Source organism: Schistocerca piceifrons, chromosome X (genome assembly GCF_021461385.2).
Source record: "Schistocerca piceifrons isolate TAMUIC-IGC-003096 chromosome X, iqSchPice1.1, whole genome shotgun sequence".
Classification (NCBI taxonomy): domain Eukaryota; kingdom Metazoa; phylum Arthropoda; class Insecta; order Orthoptera; family Acrididae; genus Schistocerca; species Schistocerca piceifrons.
Genome location: NC_060149.1, coordinates 747,272,031 through 747,293,012, shown reverse-complemented (window position 1 = coordinate 747,293,012; position 20,982 = coordinate 747,272,031). Strand labels below are relative to the sequence as shown.

Genomic DNA, 20,982 nt, shown 5'->3' with positions numbered 1-20,982 from the left:
GATTCTGGTAATGTAATAAACAACAGAAGAGCAGACATTGTAAATATACTGAATACATAAATTCATAAACTTATGCCATTGTTTTAGTAATTTATATTCCTTTGCTTGGCTAAGAATACTAATTATGAAATTATTCCTGTACTATGAGAAAACTATGTTATTCAAAGTTTCTCATTATCATCACTAACATCATCAGCTTCCTGAATTAGATCCTCTGATCTGCTGCCACATCCATTTATATCAGCTTTGTATTGCATGCTATGTACCTAAGTTTTGCACACAGCTCTTTTGCATTTTCTTCTATGTTTGATCTATTTGTTTTAGTATTCCTGTTTATTAATCTGAGGCAACAGACATCTACAGTGGGTGGACAGTAATATGGAAACACCAAAAACACAATACATTATCAAGACTAATGTAAGAAAACCATTGGTATTTAAAAAAGCTTCCAGTCATCTCAGAATGGATAAATACAGGTCCTGTATAGCTTTTAAGAGAATCTTATAGCGTTACTCCTACAAAATAGTGGCAAGTTCAGGTAATGATGATGAAAGTGGATAGCATTCATGCAAGTAGGCCACAAAGGATCAATAATATTGAGATATTGTGACTGAGGTGGTCAGGGAGATGTGACAATTCACTGTTGTGCTTAGAAAAGCGCTCCTGGGTTATGCAAGCTGTGTGAATAGGGGTCTTGTCATTTTGAAACACTGTATCACCATTGGGGAACAAATACTGTGTCATGGGATGAGACTGATCAGCAAAAATGGTCGCATAGTCCTTGGCAGTAATGCAGCCTTGCAGAGTAACAATGGGACCCATGGAATGCCACAATGTGCCTGCCCAAATCCTCAACAAATCCATGCTATGTTTCACTCTTGGGACATATTCCCAGCTAGAAGTTGGAAATAATGGGAAACAAGACTTATTTGACCAAATGACTTCCTTCCATTGCTCCATTATTGAGGTTTTATGGCTTTGGTACCATATTCTCTTGTTACACGCAGTTGCATCACTGATGAGTGGTTTTGGAGTTCCATCTTACTCTACAGCTCCCTGTTTCTGGATATTCCTTTATGTTGTTTTGGTGCTAACAGATTTGTCAGGATATGCCACAGTCCTCTTCAGTGACAATCCATTACAATCACTCAACACACACTTAGATGCATGTTGCGACTTAGCAGATGACACTTATCCACTTTCCCTGTATGCAGAATAAATCTTCAATAGTTTCTCTTGAAACATGGTACAGTTTGGCTACCTTGGTTACAGAAGTACCCATCATATGAGCAACAATGATCTGTCCACATTTGGGCTCACTTAGCTCTGACATAGTGCACTCACAGTTATACAGAACACTGTTCTGACTGTGACTGATACTTGGAAAATATTGAGGACATTGAACAGGTGGTGCAAGATTCCTGCTTGGCTAACATCTACATTTATGTTCAAGCATACATTTCTCATGGTGTTTCCACTTTTTTTCCATTTCCTATAATTCTTGTTTTATTTAGATAAAACACAGCTAAGATTCTCATAGAACTTAAATGGCAATCTCTGGAAGAATGGCAAAATTGTTCTCATAAAACCTTGTTGGGTAAAGTTAGAGAACCAGTGTTTAAGGAAGACTAAACCAATTCAACTGCCCCATTAAATATCCTGCTTGGTGATCACAAGAATAAGGTAAGAGACAATAGACTGTTTACCAAGATACACAAACAGTCATTTCTGCCTTGCTATTTATGCTAATGAGGCAGGACAGACAACTGCAAACAATAGTGTGAAGTACGCTCTCTCATGCTTGTGGAATCTATATGTAGATGAAGATCTCATGGTTTCTTACATGCCCTCTTTTGGAGCAGACGTTTATTGCACGCAGGAACCTCATTTCTGCTGTGTGGGTCAGAGACTCTTCTCTGCATTTAAGTACTTCCATTTTACAACTAAGAAACAAAGCTGGAACATTCATAATTTTGTAAAATTAACTTCATATTTCTGTTTTGCAATCACTTTACAACACCCTGTATATGTTTCCACCCTTTCATGGGAAAGTAACTGCTTTAACTTCAGTGTCTTGATCATAATTGCAGGTAAGGGTACAGTGAAGATATTTGAAGTGTTTGAACTCATCTAACTGCCAGAATATACAGTCCCTCGCTTGAAATTCTACAAATTCAGTTATTATTAAATGATACCTTCAAACAGCTGTATGTATCATGGTAATAAATTTCTGTAGGCCACATTCTGGAACTGTTAATATTGCCTTACTATCAGTAAATAGGAAGGTAAAAAAACTTCAATAAATTTCTGTAGGCACCCTGCAGAACTGTTAATATTGTCTTACTGTCAGTAAATAGGAAGGTACAATATTTATTGTGTTCTCTTGACTCAGTTGAATTACAAAAGATTCTTAGATTTTTCATTCTTGGATCATATAATCAATATAAAAAGAGAAAAGTATTGGTGGCAGACTGCAACCTTGCTGACTTCTTCATTTAGTACTACAGATATAGAGTATTTGAATGCAAATCTTGTGTTATAGATTGTAATATATATTAGTACTATGGTATTTAAGTGAGCTATAATAGTTCCTGCAATACGTTTACTAGAGGGTGTATTGCATTTCATAATAGACTTTGGTTCCTCATAAAACAAATTATGTATCCTAATATTTAAACATTTCATTGACATTCACAGCTTGCTGACAGTAACACCATCATCACAGACACATTTTCTTGTAGGCCTGTTTTTTATGTGTGACTAGCAGAAGTTGAGTTAATTTGCCATTTAATTACCATATAATGTGTGTGTATTCATTAGTCTTAGTGAGCTTTACAAACACAGAATACAGATTAGCACTTTTTTTAAGTGATATGCACCTGCTGTAGATTTTTTCCAATAAATATCAGGACTGAAGCCGTAAAATTACATTTACTAATATGCAGAGTGTGTTAAAATTTATCAAAAAACGACTTTATTGCTTCAATACATCACTTTCAGTGCTTTTTCCATTCTTTATGCACCCCTGGGAAGTTTGCAACCAGAGAGCTGTTTACATTTCATGGCAAACCTACTTACATTGTCACAGATAACCCGAAATTATGTCCTTACAGATTACTTTGTTCCAAGGGTGCAGAAAGAACATAGTTGAAGTTAAATCTGGACTGTAGCCGGCCGCGGTGGACGTGCGGTTCTAGGCGATGCAGTCCAGAATCGCGTGACTGCTACGGTCGCAGGTTTGAAGCCTGCCTTAGGTTAGTTAGGTTTAAGTAGTTCTAAGTTCTAGGGGACTGGTGACCTAAGATGTTAAGTCCCATAGTGGTCAGAGCCATTTGAACCAAATCTGGACTGCAGGTTAATTGGGTCAGCATAACCACTCACAATTAGTGATATGTAATTGAGCATGTTGCCAAGATAAAGCATCTTAGTAATGGCAATTTAATTTCTGGTAACTCATATGACATCCCCATCACCAAACCCATCCACAGAGACTGTCACACAACCCTTCCCATTATACTGGAAAAATCAGACTCTGTTCTTTTTGAAAACACTGTGTAGTTGGAATTATATTCTATGAAGTTAGCTTCCAAAGTGGGTGAGTGTTGTTTTTATTTTGTACAACTATAAAAATAGTACAATTAAAAACTCACAAAAGTTTATTTACAGCATAGCCACACAGCAAAGTGCTGCTTCACAATTACAAAGGCAATAAATATAAATAAATGAGTTTCACAAATTCTTTGTGCAATGACAGACTTCTTTCTCCTACTAGCAATTTGTTATTATCGTGTACAAAATTCTTCACAGTTCTGGGCATAGCATAAATACTAAATGCATTGCAACAAACAGCAATCTTATATTAACAAGGAAGATACTTCTTTGAAAATTGTTCTTCCACATTTCCTGTAATGCTTTCCAGGAATTAATCACTTTCACCACTATCCATTTCCTCCAAGGAGATTATCACACACAATGGCAATGAAGATATAAATCTGAATACATGTGCTTCTCACACAATGAGCTCATTATATGAGCTAAACAGTTCTCTTCTGTTCACCACTATGGTGATCAAGCCATTCCATCTTCATCTTTCCGGTTATCTAGCCGTTTAAGCTGGAAAAAAGAGAAAAATAGAAATAAGTCTGTGTCATTATAAATATACATATTGAAATCAGAGGCTGAAGCATGTATTGTAGAATGTAGAATTGAAATGTATTGAACTGTGTTGAATTTGGTATGATTCCACTGAAATGTATCTCTATCTGTACATTTCTCCTCCACTTTAACTCTATCTGTGATATATTCTCTACTTATAACATTATTTCAATGAGTATCTAGGGTATAGACTAAAAGGCACAAACTGTTGCTGTTATTGTCATAGCATACAGGTCTTTGGAAACTAATGTGACACTTGTTTTGTATAAACATAAGTAACTGATTTAAGTTTGGTACCAACACAATCTTTTAGTCATTATGAAGTTTTGTAGGAACTACTGAATGTTCTGACACATTAGATGTCAGCAGTTATTGAATATTTCATATACAATCCCTCAATGAAATACCTAGTCGGCAGACAGGTCAGTAAATAAATAGTATATGCTCTGAAACTATCAGTGTTTGGTGATTCTAATTTGCTTAGCCAGTGTTCAGCATCAGGAATGTGCTGATAAAATGGAATGACTTCAGCCTTTACAATGTGAATATCTGAAAATTTAATGTAGGTTACTGAACCTAGTGTTATCACACTACCTTGATGTCAGTGTGCAGCTTTCACTGCAATATATATTTTTTTCTTTTTTTCTCTCCTCCTAATGTGTATATTGCTATGCTTATATATGGCCTGATGTCAAACTATATAACACTGTCAGTGTTCAGTGAAGTGTCAAAGTAGTTAAGATACTGAGGTTGTATTTGGGAGTAATAGGGCTCAGGGAGCCATCTGACTATCCAAAGAAAACCTATTTCTTTGCTTTTTTCTACATCTTCTAAACATTGTGATGATCCTCTGAATATTTTATGATTAATCTTTTCACATATAATTACAGCAACTAAGCTGAAATGGCATTGATGTCAATGACTTTTAGCCTCTAACCACTCTCACCCATCTCACCACATTATTCAACTACTGTACCATTAGAAAGTCTGTGATGAGTACAATGTTCGTAGTGGATTCAGTGTTGGAAACAATTCAGTGACCTGAAACACACAATACTTGTTCATACTGTCTGGTGTCACCACTAGGCACATGATGTTTTATGTGCACTATCATGTGAGTACATATGTGTGTGTGTGTGTGTGTGTAAATGAGATGCACGGTATTTTTTAGCATTATGGATGCTTATAATTTCTTGGCTACATTCATTTTAAACTTCAAAGGTGTTTAACAAGGTGTAAGAACCTTAAATATATATTTTCACAAACCCATCCATGCTGAATTGTTCAGTACAAGATGAGTAACTGATGAGTAACTTATCATTTTGAAAACATCAAAGAAATCTACAACATTAATTAATACATTTTACTTTACTAACAGGTAGAAGTATCTATGAAGACAGGTATTATAATACCTCTTTATCCTGTACCTGAACTGGACTGTATTCCATGTTGACATCAGCTGATGGTGCAGCAAAAGCATTCTTGTATAACAGAGCAGCAGCAATACCGCCTAGGATTGGTCCTAGCCAGTATACCTGTGCAATTAGTGATTCATCATTAGCATGTGTTACATTGTGGGACATATCAGAATATTAACTGTGGGAGCAGGTCATATAACTGAAGTGATAATGCACACAGTAAAACATTATTTCAATGAGTATCTAGGGTATAGACACTCACAGAGATCAGACAGAGGTTAACTTGGTTAAATCAGAAAGACTGGCCTTTCAACAGATGAAGTATGATAATGTAGTGAAGAATGAAGAGAGTATCTATTTATGTTGTTTTTTTAAATATCAACTGAACATATAAATTATAATTCCTTCTTGTCACAGGCTTCTTCTATTGTCTTTTTCTCTTTATTGAATCATCCCACAAGAAAGGAAAAGGCAAGAACATAAAAAGTTAGTAATTCTATTTTGAAGATAGGAGATCATGAAGAAGAGCAACCTGATGTAAACTAACATGAAACTTTCTCAAAATAGCAGGGAGACTCAGAAGTTGAGAACAAGTAATATATTAAGGATTCTCACGAATGAAATAAAGAATAGATAAGATGATGGTCCATAAGTTATATGTGCAAGTATGTAACAGTCAATATTACAAACAGAACATACTGAGTGCTGTTGTATGTTATTGCATATTTTAAACTTGAAGTGAAGTGGTCTATATTCTCCATTTGTTAGCTTATTTTGCTAGTTATGCTGATGGTTGACAGATAAATTGCAGCAAACACTATATTAGAAGATAACTAACCCAGTGATTCTCCCATTCATTGGCAATGACAGCCGATCCAAGTGTCCTTGCAGGGTTCATACTTGATCCAGTATAATCAACCTAGAAAAATGAAAATTGTTCAGAACATGCTACACATAGTCTTAAAATAATGAAATTCATTCTGCACAATTTACTTGTATCATACATGTAAATTTATGTATTGTGCATATCTCAAAAGAATACTTTATAAAAATACAAATGGTATTTTTATTAGCTTGCAACCTTTATGAAGAATTGCAACAAATTCTTTCACAAGTTCAGCAGATGAAATTATAGTAACAGCTTCCATAAATGTGTACATTTTATCTACTGCTATTCAGGTTTTATTGATAATTTTTGATTTAATATGAGCAAATTAAGTACAAAAAACATGCTCTGAACACCTGCAAGTCTTTTTGTATTACATCAGTTTCTAAACCATAGAAATGTATGTCCACAGCAGTGAAACATACTCCCGGGAAAATGTTGCCTATAAGCAGTAACATCCAAAACAGTTTTTGCTTTTAATTGAGAACCTGCAGATTTTACAAAAACTTCACTAACCTTCATGTTATATGTTCAGTCTTTGTATTACTGGTACCACTTCAAAAAACTACACAATACAGTAGCCAAAGGTACCATAATTAAATTGTTAAAGAAAAATGTTAATGTGTGTTCAAGTATTATTCATAAATTGACATATAAGTGCAGAAGAATACTTACTGCAGCCAGATGTCCCATTGCAATTGTCAATCCAATAACCAGTGGAGCAAAACCCTTACTTTCTGGTTTGTTGACATCACAGACACCAAATACAACCAGGACCAGGACAAAGCCTAAGAAAAATTCAACACCAAAGCCTTGCACAGGTGTCACACTTTCTGCCACATTTGTAAGACCAAGTGAACCAGCCTTTTCTGGAGGAGTAAGAGCCTGAAACAAAAGTTGATTAGGATGGTTAGATTTATTGAAAGATTTACGTACAGTTCTGAAACAATCAAAGAGTACATTAAAATACATGAACCATCTTTCATTCGTGAATGAAACTGAGACACAGCCTATAAACATATTTAAAGTCAAATATGCATATGTTTCACTCATTTTCCTTACACATGGAATTAAGATTCAAAATGAGGACTGTTATTATAGCTAATTAACAGAAACTTCCTATGTATCACTGTAGCTCAATTGAAGTCGTTAGTTAAAACTTAAAAAGCACAAAAATAAATCCAAGTTAAATCGTTATGAAAATGGACTATTTGTAAACTGTAAATAGAACTAAATCCCTGTGCACATGGATTGAAACTCTTTATGGAAAGTGATAAATAAGATGAAAAATGGGACTTTTATTTATAAACCAGTTGAATTGTTATCTAAAGTCTGCAAATGTAGAGTATATAGACTTAATTAAAATTAATAATACTGTGAGAAGGATGAAGTACAAAGTGTTTGTTACTGTTCACTGATATTTGTAACAGATTGAATATGTGAGGGGTGAAAGTTTACTACCACATGTTGAACTCTGCTCTACTTGGTCAATACAGAGTATCACATTTCCCATGTGCTGCCACAACTGCTTGTTTGATTAATTAAAAACCACTCCAGCTGCTGTATAGAACTTTATTTAGTCCACTACTAGTTTCAGCCTCTATATTAGGTCATTTTCAAGTGCTTCTTTACAGTAAAGTTTTCATAACCACTTGAAAATTGCCTAATACAAAGGCTGAAACTAGTATTGGACTAAATAATGTTCTACACACTAAACGGAGCACCTTTTCATTAGTCATTACAGAATGCCACATTGATGGAACCATAATTAACCTATGTTACCTAAATATCATGAATCATGGAGAGAAAGGACACTAAAGTGTTAAATATAAGAGATAGATAAATATTTTGAAATTAAGCATCCTTATGAATAATTTTAAAATTTTTAACTGGCAAGTGAATGAACAGAACTAAGAGGATGCAGTGTGTTTCATAATATATAAACCATAATATCCATAAAATTTAGGAGTAAATTATTTATAATTTGTGGAGTAACATAATAAAAAAATGACACTGGATATTTTAAATCTGTGTTATCAAAACTTACCTTCAAGATTGCACTTCCTGTGATGGATCCTACACACTGAGCTATTATATACAACAGCCCCTTAAGTATTGTGATATTCCCTGTTACAAGCATGCCAGCAGTAACTGCCGGGTTTACATGTGCTCCACTCACATGCCCCACAATCTGTAAAATAAGGTATTGCAAAATTCAGATTAATTCCAAAAATGTACATCCTTCCTTCACATTAAGAAAATGTTTCTTGGACAGTATGAAAGAAATAGATGCAAGTTTCTGTCAGTGCTCTAGGATCACATAAAATTTATCAAATAACTAGGTATGATTAACTGATACTGTATTGTATCTTGCTGCAGCAAAGTATAATTACAACATACAGTGACATATGTAATATCAGTAACACATCCATAATATTACCTGCACAATTGCCATGATGACCAGACCAAATGTAAGTGCAATGAGAACCTGGCTGGATTTAGCACCTGGTACATTACCAGCATATACACAACTTCCACAACCAAAGAAGTTCAGCAGCAAGGTACCAATAAATTCTGCTAGCAGACATTTCCAGATTCCATTTTTATCAGTTATGTCAGCAATTCCAAGCCTTTCCTTGAATCCTCCAGCCATTTTGAGCAGTAATCTGAAACAGCATAACTTAAATATTAGCGTTAAAGCACTTGGGATCTATAACTTGCATATACAGGCTTTGTATCAAAAAATTTGTAATTTAAAAATGTGCTTTCATGAAAATTGACAACTGTAATTCAGCTATCATTCATTGCAGTTACACTTACACTATTATAAAAACAGGCCTGTCCTATGTAAATATATAAGATATAATGGAAAATTAGCATGGCTTTCAATTATTAAGAAATTTTAAGTGCAAGGGTAGCAGCGTATGAGTAACATGGAAAATGTTAATCAGTGTTATTGGCTGCAATACCAAAAATCTTAGGTATAATTCTATTTTCAGTATGATTTTTGACCTTCGTTCAACATCATACAGGATTACATCAGTAGAAATTTGAACTAGCATTTGGGAAGGACCATAGTCAGATTCCAATTTAGTCATCCTTATTCAGTTTTTTCTTTGTTAGAGTCCCAATGTGACTCCTTCAACAATCCAACTGTAAACACTACATGTAGCTCCCTTCATTAAAAGCTTTCCTGTTTTACATACAGTATGCTGCCAGTGAAATGCAACCCTCTGTTAATATGTGCCCGGTAGTCTAAGGTAAGCTTAGACTAGGAAGATCCTCTTCATATTTTTCGACAGCTAAAAAAGTTTATTTTAGTGGCACAATCGCATACAGTGTCTATACTGGTCTATTGGTAATTATTACGATACCATTCGAAACATAACATTTTTCAGAGAAGTGCCAATCTACCGTCGCACACTTGTGTGTATTTACACATCTATAATCGTGTGTGTTGTTTTTAGAAATGATTCGTTTCAAAACTTAATGCAATATAAAGGTCGTTTGCAAAGTGGTTTCTTTTTGAATGTTACTTTCACGGGTGACCGCAGCTGAACACCCGTATGCCACTAGCCCCTATCTTTGTAACGGATATTGTGTGGGGTACGGGCCTCGCTGGTAGCTAGTTTAGCGGAGCATAAACAAGTCAGAAACCGCTGTCAAGCGCAGCTGCACTTTCGTGGCGGTTCCGGTCTCGCACACGCAAAACACCGGACAAAGAGTACATTTTTCCGCTGGGAAGAAGAGGGACTTTCAGGTTCGTCTTCAGCGTGCGAGCCACAATGTAGCAATAATGAGACCAAATATTCCTTCTTGTTTCTGTATGCGGTCGTGATACATCACAGTGAAGAATTTAATTATTCTTTTGTAACTTTTGGAAAAACACAAACAGATTGTAAATGTTTCATACTTTTTTACGACCATTGAGTTCATATGTAACCGCGTTTGACAACAAATATCCGTAATATGCCAGATAATGACACAATTACAACCTCAAAATTAATCTGGATTAATCTGGCAGGTGGGCGATATACATATGAGTTCTGCAACAACTGCTCGAAAGTAATGTGCTCCTAAAATAGCGAAAAATCTGTTCTAATTCATTTTATGTACTCACAGGAGCAGAACGTATATGGCATAAAATACCACTAAAGAATCTTCCATAGATACTTGAAAATGGCCTAAGAGCTAAATTGTACAACCTTACATGAAATAAAGAGAATGGCAGCTGAAGGTATCAAGAAATCTTTCAAAAAATAAAAGTGGTAGTTCACAGATTAGAAAAAATTCTCTTTTCTTCTAACAGCTCAAGTGGAAACTAATAATGTGGAATGTGAATTTTTCCCGAGCTCAAGTGGAAACTGATAATGTGGACTGTGAATTTTTCCCGGCGGATTTACTGTTTGTGCATGAAGGATGAGGTTTACCTTTCGAAATATATGCTGTCTTGGTCTATACTAACCGATTGCACTCCTGTCAACTTTTGAAATAGAAATTACGAAATGAGCAGGTTAGTGGCAGTATAAGAAACCCTGCAAATTGCAGCCGATAAATATTCTATGTTATTACTAAATGAATATTTTCACTTGCGTAAAGAATAGCATGGCAAATAGAGAATGGGCAGCACGAATGAGATGGCAGAGGATTAAAAACTTTCTGACGACACACATAGATCCGTCACATCTCACATCAATTAACGATTTAAGATATTCGGGGTACTGATATGCGTGTCAGTCATACTTTCGTTTCCGCGAATTTTTTTTCGCACGTAGGGTACTGAATTTTGTGCCCTGCTACTAAGCTGCTTTATGGCCCAATTTACTACCTCTATAATTAAAACCATCGTTTCTTGGCAAGTAGCACACATTTTTATGCATCTTCTTTCACGTTCAAGTTGTTAATGAAAGGTGAATGGAAGGACGAATGAGTGAGGGCTCAGGAAATCCGGCTTTCATTTGCAAGGGAACAATGCCGGAATTTGTCTCTAACGATTTAACTAAACTATAGTGAATGTAAATACGAATGGATGGGTGGGTATTTGAACTCCGTTCATCCCGAACATGTGTACAGTATTTCAACCACAGTTCCATCTCAAGCAGTGTGAAAAGTCAGATATCCTATGAAAGAGTCATAGGGCATACCAATTTAAATCGTACACGAGTTTGGTCACACCCTCTGGTCTGGGCACATTAATTGCTGTGATTTGTTCCTTCCTTTGTTTCTCTGTATTATATCAATGTGTGAAACTAACTGAGAAATTTCTCAGGAAAGTGAAAAGGCTTTCATGATCCTGCAAAGCGAACTCAATACTGCACATTAATAGGGAACATATGAACGTAATCAGTACCAAACTGTACAGCTGCAGTTGCCAGAGTCTTATTGCACTTTCGCATAACGGCGAACCAACAACATCCCATATTTCCGTCTCAACTGTCTACCACTTTGTTATTCTGATCCTGCTATAAATGAGTTAACGGTTTAATTTTATTCTGGACGCGTTTTTCTCATTTAGTAAGGTACAGGTGTTTCTGAGGAAAGGGCCCGACAGTAAAAGTGGAGTCATTATGAGGCTGAAAGCTTTGAGGTGAAATATATTTGTGAGTGCTGTGCTATTTGTGGACCCACAAATCATTTTTTCCTGAAGCCGGTGTCCGTGATCGTCCCGAAACGTTTAGCGGCGTATCGGTTCTTTGTATGCATAGTGACTGTGATACTTGACTGTGGCTTACGAAACTGCCTGAGGGCATATGTGATAAAAGTTTGATGCGCCCTGTGAGATCAGTCTGCTAAGCTGTCGTTTACAAATACCATTAATAATGAATTTACACCGTCTGTTCAAAAAGTTTTGAGAACTGTAAATAACAGATGCGCATTCGACCAGTCAGTTGTGGGCAGGCAAAGTTGTTACCCAATGGACGTGCGGCCGTATACGTTATTGTGTCACAAATGGCAATGGCGCAACGAAATGAATATCTCTAAATCATGAGTTCAAGATATTCTCCAGAATGTTCTGAAGAAGATAAAAGTGTGTGCAGTGTTTGGCCCACACACCTTGACTCCCGAATAAAAGCAACAATGTAACTTGATTGAAACGGAAAATTCGAACATTCCTTTCTGGGAAAAATCGTCGCAATTGACGAGACTAGCTGTTATCAGTACGACTCTACAACAAAAGATACTGTAGAATGGGCCTTTGATGATTCGCCAAGACCGGCAAAGCAGTAGATAGGCGTAAAAATTAAATGTCCATAGGTGTAGAAAACATATTGCACCAATAATTTGATGAAGCAAGATTTTTGGTCACTGATAGTGTCTTAAATCTGTTATTCACAGGCCTTTCTATATTCTAGCCAGCAGAAAGCTGACGTTCCTGCTCTAAATGAACTATTTGGAGCAAGTTAGAAGCAAGAATCATCTGTGGAATCTCATAAGCACCATCGCAGTATAGATCTGTTAACAAACTGTGTAAGCAACTGCAGTTTGAAACAAATAGATCGCTTCTGTGTATACGAAATGCATCACAGAACTGCCCGTCCTTGTACGGCAAGTTACAGGTACAAGCAAAGAAATCACTCGTTCCAGATACCTCGTTTCTTTTATAGATGTTCAGCTTGAACGCGTCAGTAACAAAAGATAATAGACTTTAGAATGAACATTTCACAGAGAAGTGAAGAGTACGCTACAATGACAAATGGAAATGGCGTGCCGAATCGGAACTCGAGCCTCGAGCTTAGGTTTTTACAAGCAACGCTCTTCCGAACTAAGTGAACACTACAGCCATATCCAAAGCTGCTGTGGTTAACACAGAACTCGCAGTCGGGAGAACGACAATTCAAATCTCCGTCCACATTTAGATTTCACATGATTTCCCTAGAGCACTCCACGCAAATGCTGGGATGGTTCATTTGGCAGATTTCGTCCCCTATGCTTTCGTAATACGAGCTTATGCTCCGTGTCTAATAACCGCGTTGCCAACGGGACAATAAACTCTAATCTTCCTTCCAAAGCTGATGACTGCCCGTATAAACTACACACGACTCGCGCCCGGTCCTCACAGTTGTGCTTCGGTAGCTCAGATGGTAGAGCACTTGCCCGCGAAAGGCAAAGGTCCCGAGTTCGAGTCTCGGTCGGGCACACAGTTTTAATCTGCCACGAAGTTTTACACAGTAGTTCTCTAGCAAGCCTTGCTGGTCTAACAAGAGAACTTCTGTAAGATTGGAAAGAGTAAGAGAAATGTATAATATGGCTAGGCGTCAAAATAGGGTAGCATCAAATTACAAATCCGAAGGTCGGGGGAGGGGGGGGGGAGGTTCTGTTTTCAGTCCGTCTTGGGACTTCTTCTACTTCTCATCTTTTTTTAACCTCTGACAATGACTTGTGTACGTGGAAAATGCACCGTGGTCTGGAGTCTAGGTGAATCTGTATGTCTCCATATGGCACACAGGTTAGAAGTTCAAAGGTCGAAGGAAAGTGAGGGCAAACCACCTCCAATTTGACCATGGCCAGTAAAGCACTACGGCGTTTAAAGAAACCTGCCGACTGAGGACAGCTGTGCTCTGGACGCTATAGATAAAGACGGACAGAAACTTCGAGTTTGTCCCTGTCACTGACTTGAATGCTTCAGTTGCTACGACCTGAGCCCGCGAAAGTTGAAGGTCTAGGTTCAAGCCTTGTCCAGGTACTCAGCTGTAATCTCTGTGAATACTTCAAGAGCAATATTTGCTGTTTCTTTCTCGACTTTCTTCACGTCTAACGTTAAAGGGCAACAGGCGATGACTCCCGTAATTTCGTGAATGAATCCATAAAAAGGATTTGCAATGTGCTCTGTAACAGCGCAAAAAGTAGAGCTTTTCTTCGCCTACGTTTTGCCGGCCGAAGTGGCCGTGCGGTTAAAGGCGCTGCAGTCTGGAACCGCAAGACCGCAACGGTCGCAGGTTCGAATCCTGCCTCGGGCATGGATGTTTGTGATGTCCTTAGGTTAGTTAGGTTTAACTAGTTCTAAGTTCTAGGGGACTAATGACCTCAGCAGTTCAGTCCCATAGTGCTCAGAGCCATTTGAACCATTTTTTAGCCTACGTTTTCGACACGGAAATAATCCAATGTTGTCAGTTAGGATACAAATAATGAGAAGCTAAGCACTCGAGGAAAGCGAGCTGCTGTGCGGTAACGTTGTCGCCAAAATTGCATACACTGGGTGCGAATGCGGGTGTTTGTTTCCGGAAGCAGGCGCGGTCATGAGCAACCTCAATTCCGATGTTTGAGGTCAGTGGCACGGGCGGCAGACCCTTCAGGCAGCTCGTTTGGCCGTTTCCCTGACTGATCTTTATTGGCGGTCGCTCGCCAAGCTATAAATGAGAAAGCGACCGTTCACCTCAACCGGCTAACCTCATTATACGAATAAGTATGGCCGTGCGGGCGTTGCTTTCACGTTGCATCCATTCTGCAGCGCGCCATCTGGGAGAAGACGTTTCGCTTTGCACACAACCCAACCAGTATGTGTGTCCTACATTTATTAATCCAAATCGCGACTGCTTCAGAGTTCTAAATAATATCGAAAAAACATGTAAATATCTATCAGCGAAAAGGTGACCAAATACGTGTAACGTCCTCTCCACCTCCAGCCAGTCAATAGAATTAAGTGTCTGGTAATGAAGACAGCGCTGGGAGGAGGGGAAAATGGAGCTCTTCGTTTACTCACTGCAGACGAAGAACTGGATTTTCTGTTTAGCCTTTTAACATCGGTATTGCTATACTTTAGAGGAATGAATAAGAAGAATATGGAAAAACATCGCCTTTGGAATACTGCACGGCTCTACGTGCTTCAGTCCGGAACCGCGCTGCTGCTACTGTCGCAGGTTCGAATCCTGCCTCGGGCATGGATGTGTGTGATGTCCTTAGGTTAGGTAGGTTTAAGTAGTTCTAAGTCTAGGGAACTGATGACCTCAGATGTTAAGTCCCATAGGGCTTAGAGCCATTTGAACTAATACTGCACGTCAGCACACATCGTGTTTGGTCGATGATTGGTAGAATCTTTTCTTTCCTTTGTATACACACATCAGGAAATTCCACGGTGATACATGTAGCAAATACCGAACATTTGATGAAACATACAGCAAGGTAATGTAAGATGTTCGAAATCCCTCTCAAAAGCAGTACGCTATATGGAATGAGTCAAGGCCTTTGATACGTACTACAGACGCGTTAGATCTATGAAACCTGTTTCTTTGTCCAGAAATCGGACTTTTCGAATGCACGCTTGGAACTACACCCCACTATCTGAAATGGTTCCTGCTAGGTTAGATGCGCAGCACATATGTGATACCTAAAAGACTAATGCTTCGGCATTCTATCATGAAGTAGATACCTCTCGCTTCTTGGTGGTGGAAAATTCTTCATCAACAGAGTTTTGTCTGCTATGGAAAGGTGGTGGTATGCAGCTCATGAGCAGCAGACTGTGAGCAAACGACTGATGGAAAAACGAATTTACTTTGCATTATTTCATGTAGTGTTACACTGCTGTTGGCAACGTTTCTAACGGTTAGAAACTCTGAAGTGTGGTAACCGCCTTGGTGCTATTCGAGAAAAATAAACTGTGACGGCACTGGGGGCATCCTATCCTTTAATTTCCTACTGCACGCCTCCTCCCCCCCCCCTCCCCCTCAAAAAAAAGAAAAAACCACTACACTGCCCAAGCCCTCATCATGATCATCCACACGATGTCGAAATATATATTTGACTCACAGTGTTGGAGAAGGAAAATTAAAATTTTATATCCCTTCGATGACAAGGTGATTATAGACGTGACGCAATATCGGACAAATGTGGGAAAATCAGTGCGATGCCTCGTTTCAAAGCACCTGGCAGTCTCGGTGAAGCTATTTATGGAAACCACATGGATAGCTGAACGGGGATTTTAACTCTGTTCCTCCCAATGCTAGACAGTGCCTTAACCACTGCGCCTTCACACTTACAACTCCATTTTAGCACGGAGAGGAACACTAAGCTATTACTTCAATACGCTCCATCAGTATCCACGGAAACTGATCACTTTTTTCGGGAACGTAGGCGAATTTAGTACGACTGAGATTTATTTATTTATTTCGAACCAAATGTAAGCTTTAGCAGGGAAAACCGTCCCCTTATCCATCGAGCCACAGACAACATCGTAGGAGATGACAACGTTAGGTGATACAATGAAATGAAGTAACTGACGAATTCATTCTCGAAGTACCTATGCGGATAGTTTAGGTAAGCTATTCAGATTAGCTGTCCTGAATGCTGTTATATTAAATATACGCAGGTATTCATACTCACATATCTCCGACGGCTTAAAACCACTGATTTCTACGATTCAGTAACTATATTTAATCCACCTATTCTAAAATGTACAGCTTCTTTCATGTCGATGAGGATCAAGTTCACATTTTTATATTATCGTGCTTATACTTGTATTTAATACCAACCCGAAAATAAACTAATCATCGTTTTATGAATCGAGTAAAATCGCGGTGAAGTGTAAACAGAATATAAGAAAGAATTGGTGTGCCATCGTACTCGAATCAAGAATACTTCATCTGACACTTGTGTTTAGCTTCTTCACCAGAACAGAAATACAACTAACACTCGGTTGGCAGTCGTTCGTTGGTAGAGAGAAAGTTCAACTTCTGTAGATAGTTTCAAGCGCAGTTTCCACACTCGAATTTGTAGTTTATCATTGGTGTGTGTGTGGAAATTTTGTATTTACCAGAATTACATCACTCCCAATCTGATGTGACTCAATAGTAGTGGAAACTACTACAAAAATCTTTGACGTTTCAAATGATTGATTCAGTGACAGCCTGAGCTTTCGGCTTTGGAATTAATCTGTCTTGACGTATCATTATCTAGTAAGAAATAGTCTCTTAAAATCATGTATGATCCACAAGAATTATATCACAAATACCATGTCGTTTCATTTAGAGCCATACCTCATTTCTATTATTTACGGCTCTGAAGTACCTTACAGAAAATGCAAATGTTTAATGTGTTTATGATACGCATACTGTGTAAATATAAGGCAGTGTGAAACAATAACGGTCCATTACTTGTTTCCGTTTCCATCTCTTCCACTGATTTACTTCAACAAGAACTCTGTTCGCTGTTTGCAGTGTTAAAGTAATGTGAGCTGTTTGGTTGATTGTGCATTGTGCTGGTCTGTATGAATATGTATATGTTATGGAATTGGTCGCTCATCGTGCTATTGAGCTCCATAATTGAAGCAATAAAGTCGAACACAGTAATATTTGTTTAGCTGACTATGGAAAATCGCTGAAAATCCATACCAAATTAGGCGGGTTAGTACGCCATTACGTAGCGTCAAATGACGTCTTGCATCCATCTTCGGTATAAAAAAAATTATATCTTTGGGCAATTCAGTGGTAGCCTTTCTACCTCGCATGTAGTTATCACAGGTTGTGTTTTGACAATTGGGGACCGGAGCTTCCCTTTCAAGTTTTCACCAAGTAATGTAGCCCGAGTTTTATTTTCATGTGCTGTCCGTCCCTTTCAAAACACAGCACACTATTTTTTCCAGTTGCTCAAAAAATGGCTCTGAGCACTATGGGACTCAACTGCTGTGGTCATACGTCCCCTAGAACTTAGAACTATTTAAACCTAACTAACCTAAGGACATCACACACATCCATGCCTGAGGCAGGATTCGAACCTGCGACCGCAGCGATGGTGCGGTTCCAGACTGTAGCGCCTTTAACCGCTCGGCCACTCCGGCCGGCCCAGTTGCTCAACACTATCATATAATATTCTAAAAAGTATTCACAGTTTATTATTGAAAGAGCGCAAATAAGGAACTGATAGAACCAGAGGTCCATGGTGACGTGAATGTTGTTACCGCGTCGTATTCACGCGTAGAAGCTTGTGTTTTGTAAAAAGAATATTACGTGACTTCCTGATTAGGGTGCTCCAGTGAGTGACAGATGTCTTGACTCTTTTCTCTGGCTTCACCAGCAGAGTCACTCAACAAACAAGGAAAGTGTTCGATACAATATCTATATTTGTGTCACATCGTGCAGCATGTTAGCAGAAGACGGTACTGTAGTTTAATTACAATTTTTAATCTGGTTGTGTTTCTTAGTTTCCGTGTTTTGATGGTTACGTCCTGACGATGGCTCGTCTTTACTATGTTCCTGTTGCAGTTTCTTCTCAAACGTGAAACGTTAACTAACGGAGCACAATTTGATGCAGCGTTTTTGGCACAATTCAGATATGAAAAGAATTTTTTCATTTCATTTGTTAACATTAGCACATATCGAAAGTGTACGTGTGTGCGATGCTCATAAATTAAATACGCCATTAAATGTTTACATAGGAAAACTTAATTTTCCTGCCTCTTTAGTCGTGTTAAATGAAACAATGACATAACATAATGTTCGCATGTTCCTGGCTCATTCTGTATGCTGTTAGCTACGTGACATGCCATGTTGTGTGGTGGCTGCGAACGTGGGTAACGTTGGCCACACAGTTATATCTCTGTGGGAGTGTCGTTTTCAGATGTGCTTTATAAGCAGTACATCCTGCACAGTTTCAGACAGAACGTGAATATAAGACTTTAAAAAACAGTATTTGTGTTCAGATTTATCTGTAAAAGCAAAACGGTCTCGAGATGTTTTCCACTGTTATTACATTACATCAGCGGAGTATGGAGAAGTCAGTGGGAAGAATCGTCAGTGTTCAACGGTCATCTGGTTGAAAAGCCTTCCATGCGAGTTCCAGGTTTCACACTCCCCAGACGCCAGTGGACAACTATCAACCGCATCCGAACAGGACAAGGGAACTGCGGATATCTAAAGCACTAATGGGGCTGGGCAACATCTCCAGATTGTGTCTGTGGAACTGCCCCGCAAATAATAAATCACATTGTTGGTGAATGCCCAAAACGAGCCTTCGGGGGATCAATAAATGACAACCACCGTGCATCACCTGAAGGGCTCAACTGGATCAACAGATTGGACTTGGAAATCTAAGAACTTGTGTCGTGTGTACATAATTTAGCACAATACTTTGGACATTTGATTCTGTACCTGTATTTTGCTTGTCATTTCTTACACTGTAAACTCTTAAAATTATGTATTTGATACAAGCTCTGTATCATCATGCTATAAATGAATAAATACACAGCTGAAGTTCTCGTAGGAGACGCCACACAGCTTCGCAGTGGCCAGTGTGTTGATATGTCGGGAGCCAAGCAGTGGGATTGGCGCTTGGCAACATGTTCCCCTGTGAGTGTGTCTTCCCTGGCGCTTGTAGTGCTGCGTATTTGAGAGGCCACTACCGCGGCGGGCAGCAGTGGACGCCAGCTGGCGTGCTTCGCAGAGCGCTGTACGCTAGAGCAGCCGTGCCAATGTACTCCTGTTGACGTGCCCATGCCTGGGGTCGTTATACAAACAGCATCTGCTTTCATCGCAAGCATTAAGTGGCTCGCCACGATATCTTGTTCTAGAAAGATATTCCGTTGGCCGTTCTAAGAATGACATCTGGCCGTTTGTCCGCAATCATCACTGTCCCGTTTTCCCCGGGACAGTTTCGTTTTTTTTTTTTTCTAAAAAGTCTTGTTTCCCGAAAGCTGTTTTGGGGACGTTCAAATGTCCCGCATTTTCTTATTTCCCTTCGGTAAAGTATTTTACGCTATGGGACGTTTGGCCGGCCGGAGTGGCCGAGCGGTTCTAGGCGCTACAGTCTGGTACCGCACGACCGCTACGGTCGCAGGTTCGAATCCTGCCTCGGGCATGGATGTGTGTGATGCCCTTAGGTTAGTTAGGTTTAAGTAGTTCTAAGTTCTAGGGGACTGATGACCTCAGATGTTAAGTCCCATAGTGCTCAGAGCCGTTTGAACCATGGGACGTTTGATTTGCAGTTAATTACTGCACACTGAGCAAGTATATACGCTATGAAGAGCCACTTGTACAACGGCGAGTTTACTTTTATCACTGTAGTGGAGGTACTGTGGTATGTACGTTGTGCAAATAAAACTTTGCGATTGACATAGTGGATGGTCTAACATTGTGAATCACGTTAAAATGAAGAAACATCGCACGAGTGTTCAAGCGAAAATACGCCTCTTGATGAAATATGTAAAAGCGAGAAGTATGGTGACAATGTGGCACAATAATTGTAAAACCTCATTTGTGATCATGTGAGCCGTGCAGGGTAGCCGCGCGGTCTGAGGCGCCTTGTCATGGTCCGTGCGGCTCCACCCCATCAGAGGTTCGAGTCCTTCTGGAATGGGTGTGTGTGTTGTCCATAGCGAAAGTTAGTTTAAGTTAGGGTACGTAGTGTGTAGGCTTAGGGACCAGTGACCTCAGCAGTTTGGTCCCATAAGACCTTACCACACATTTCCAAATTTGGGATCATCTGAGTCCATGATCCAAAGGTAAACTTCTATGTCCATCAAAGTTAGTCAATACATTTTTTTTTACCCGTTTCTTTCCTTAATTGTTTCACGTTTTTTATAAACTTTTTCTAATC

The 20,982-nt window shown here is 38.7% G+C and overlaps 1 protein-coding gene across 2 annotated transcripts in view; it reads right to left on the bottom strand.

Moving 5' to 3' along the window:
• Window positions 1-3,633: 3,633 nt before the first annotated feature.
• The window catches only part of LOC124721485 (aquaporin AQPAe.a), a 28,399-nt gene continuing 11,050 nt past the window's right edge, over window positions 3,634-20,982 (bottom strand). Inside the window, exons 2-7 of one of the 2 annotated variants that reach the window (XM_047246492.1) lie at window positions 8,900-9,125; window positions 8,507-8,650; window positions 7,135-7,344; window positions 6,412-6,492; window positions 5,568-5,690; window positions 3,634-4,113 (exon numbers count right to left, since the gene is read on the bottom strand). In XM_047246492.1, the coding sequence (XP_047102448.1) occupies window positions 4,069-4,113; window positions 5,568-5,690; window positions 6,412-6,492; window positions 7,135-7,344; window positions 8,507-8,650; window positions 8,900-9,112 (816 nt within the window). In that variant the 5' untranslated portion in view covers window positions 9,113-9,125 and the 3' untranslated portion in view covers window positions 3,634-4,068. The remainder of the gene's footprint in view (window positions 4,114-5,567; window positions 5,691-6,411; window positions 6,493-7,134; window positions 7,345-8,506; window positions 8,651-8,899; window positions 9,126-20,982) is intronic. The other variant, XM_047246493.1, reaches the window with a different exon arrangement.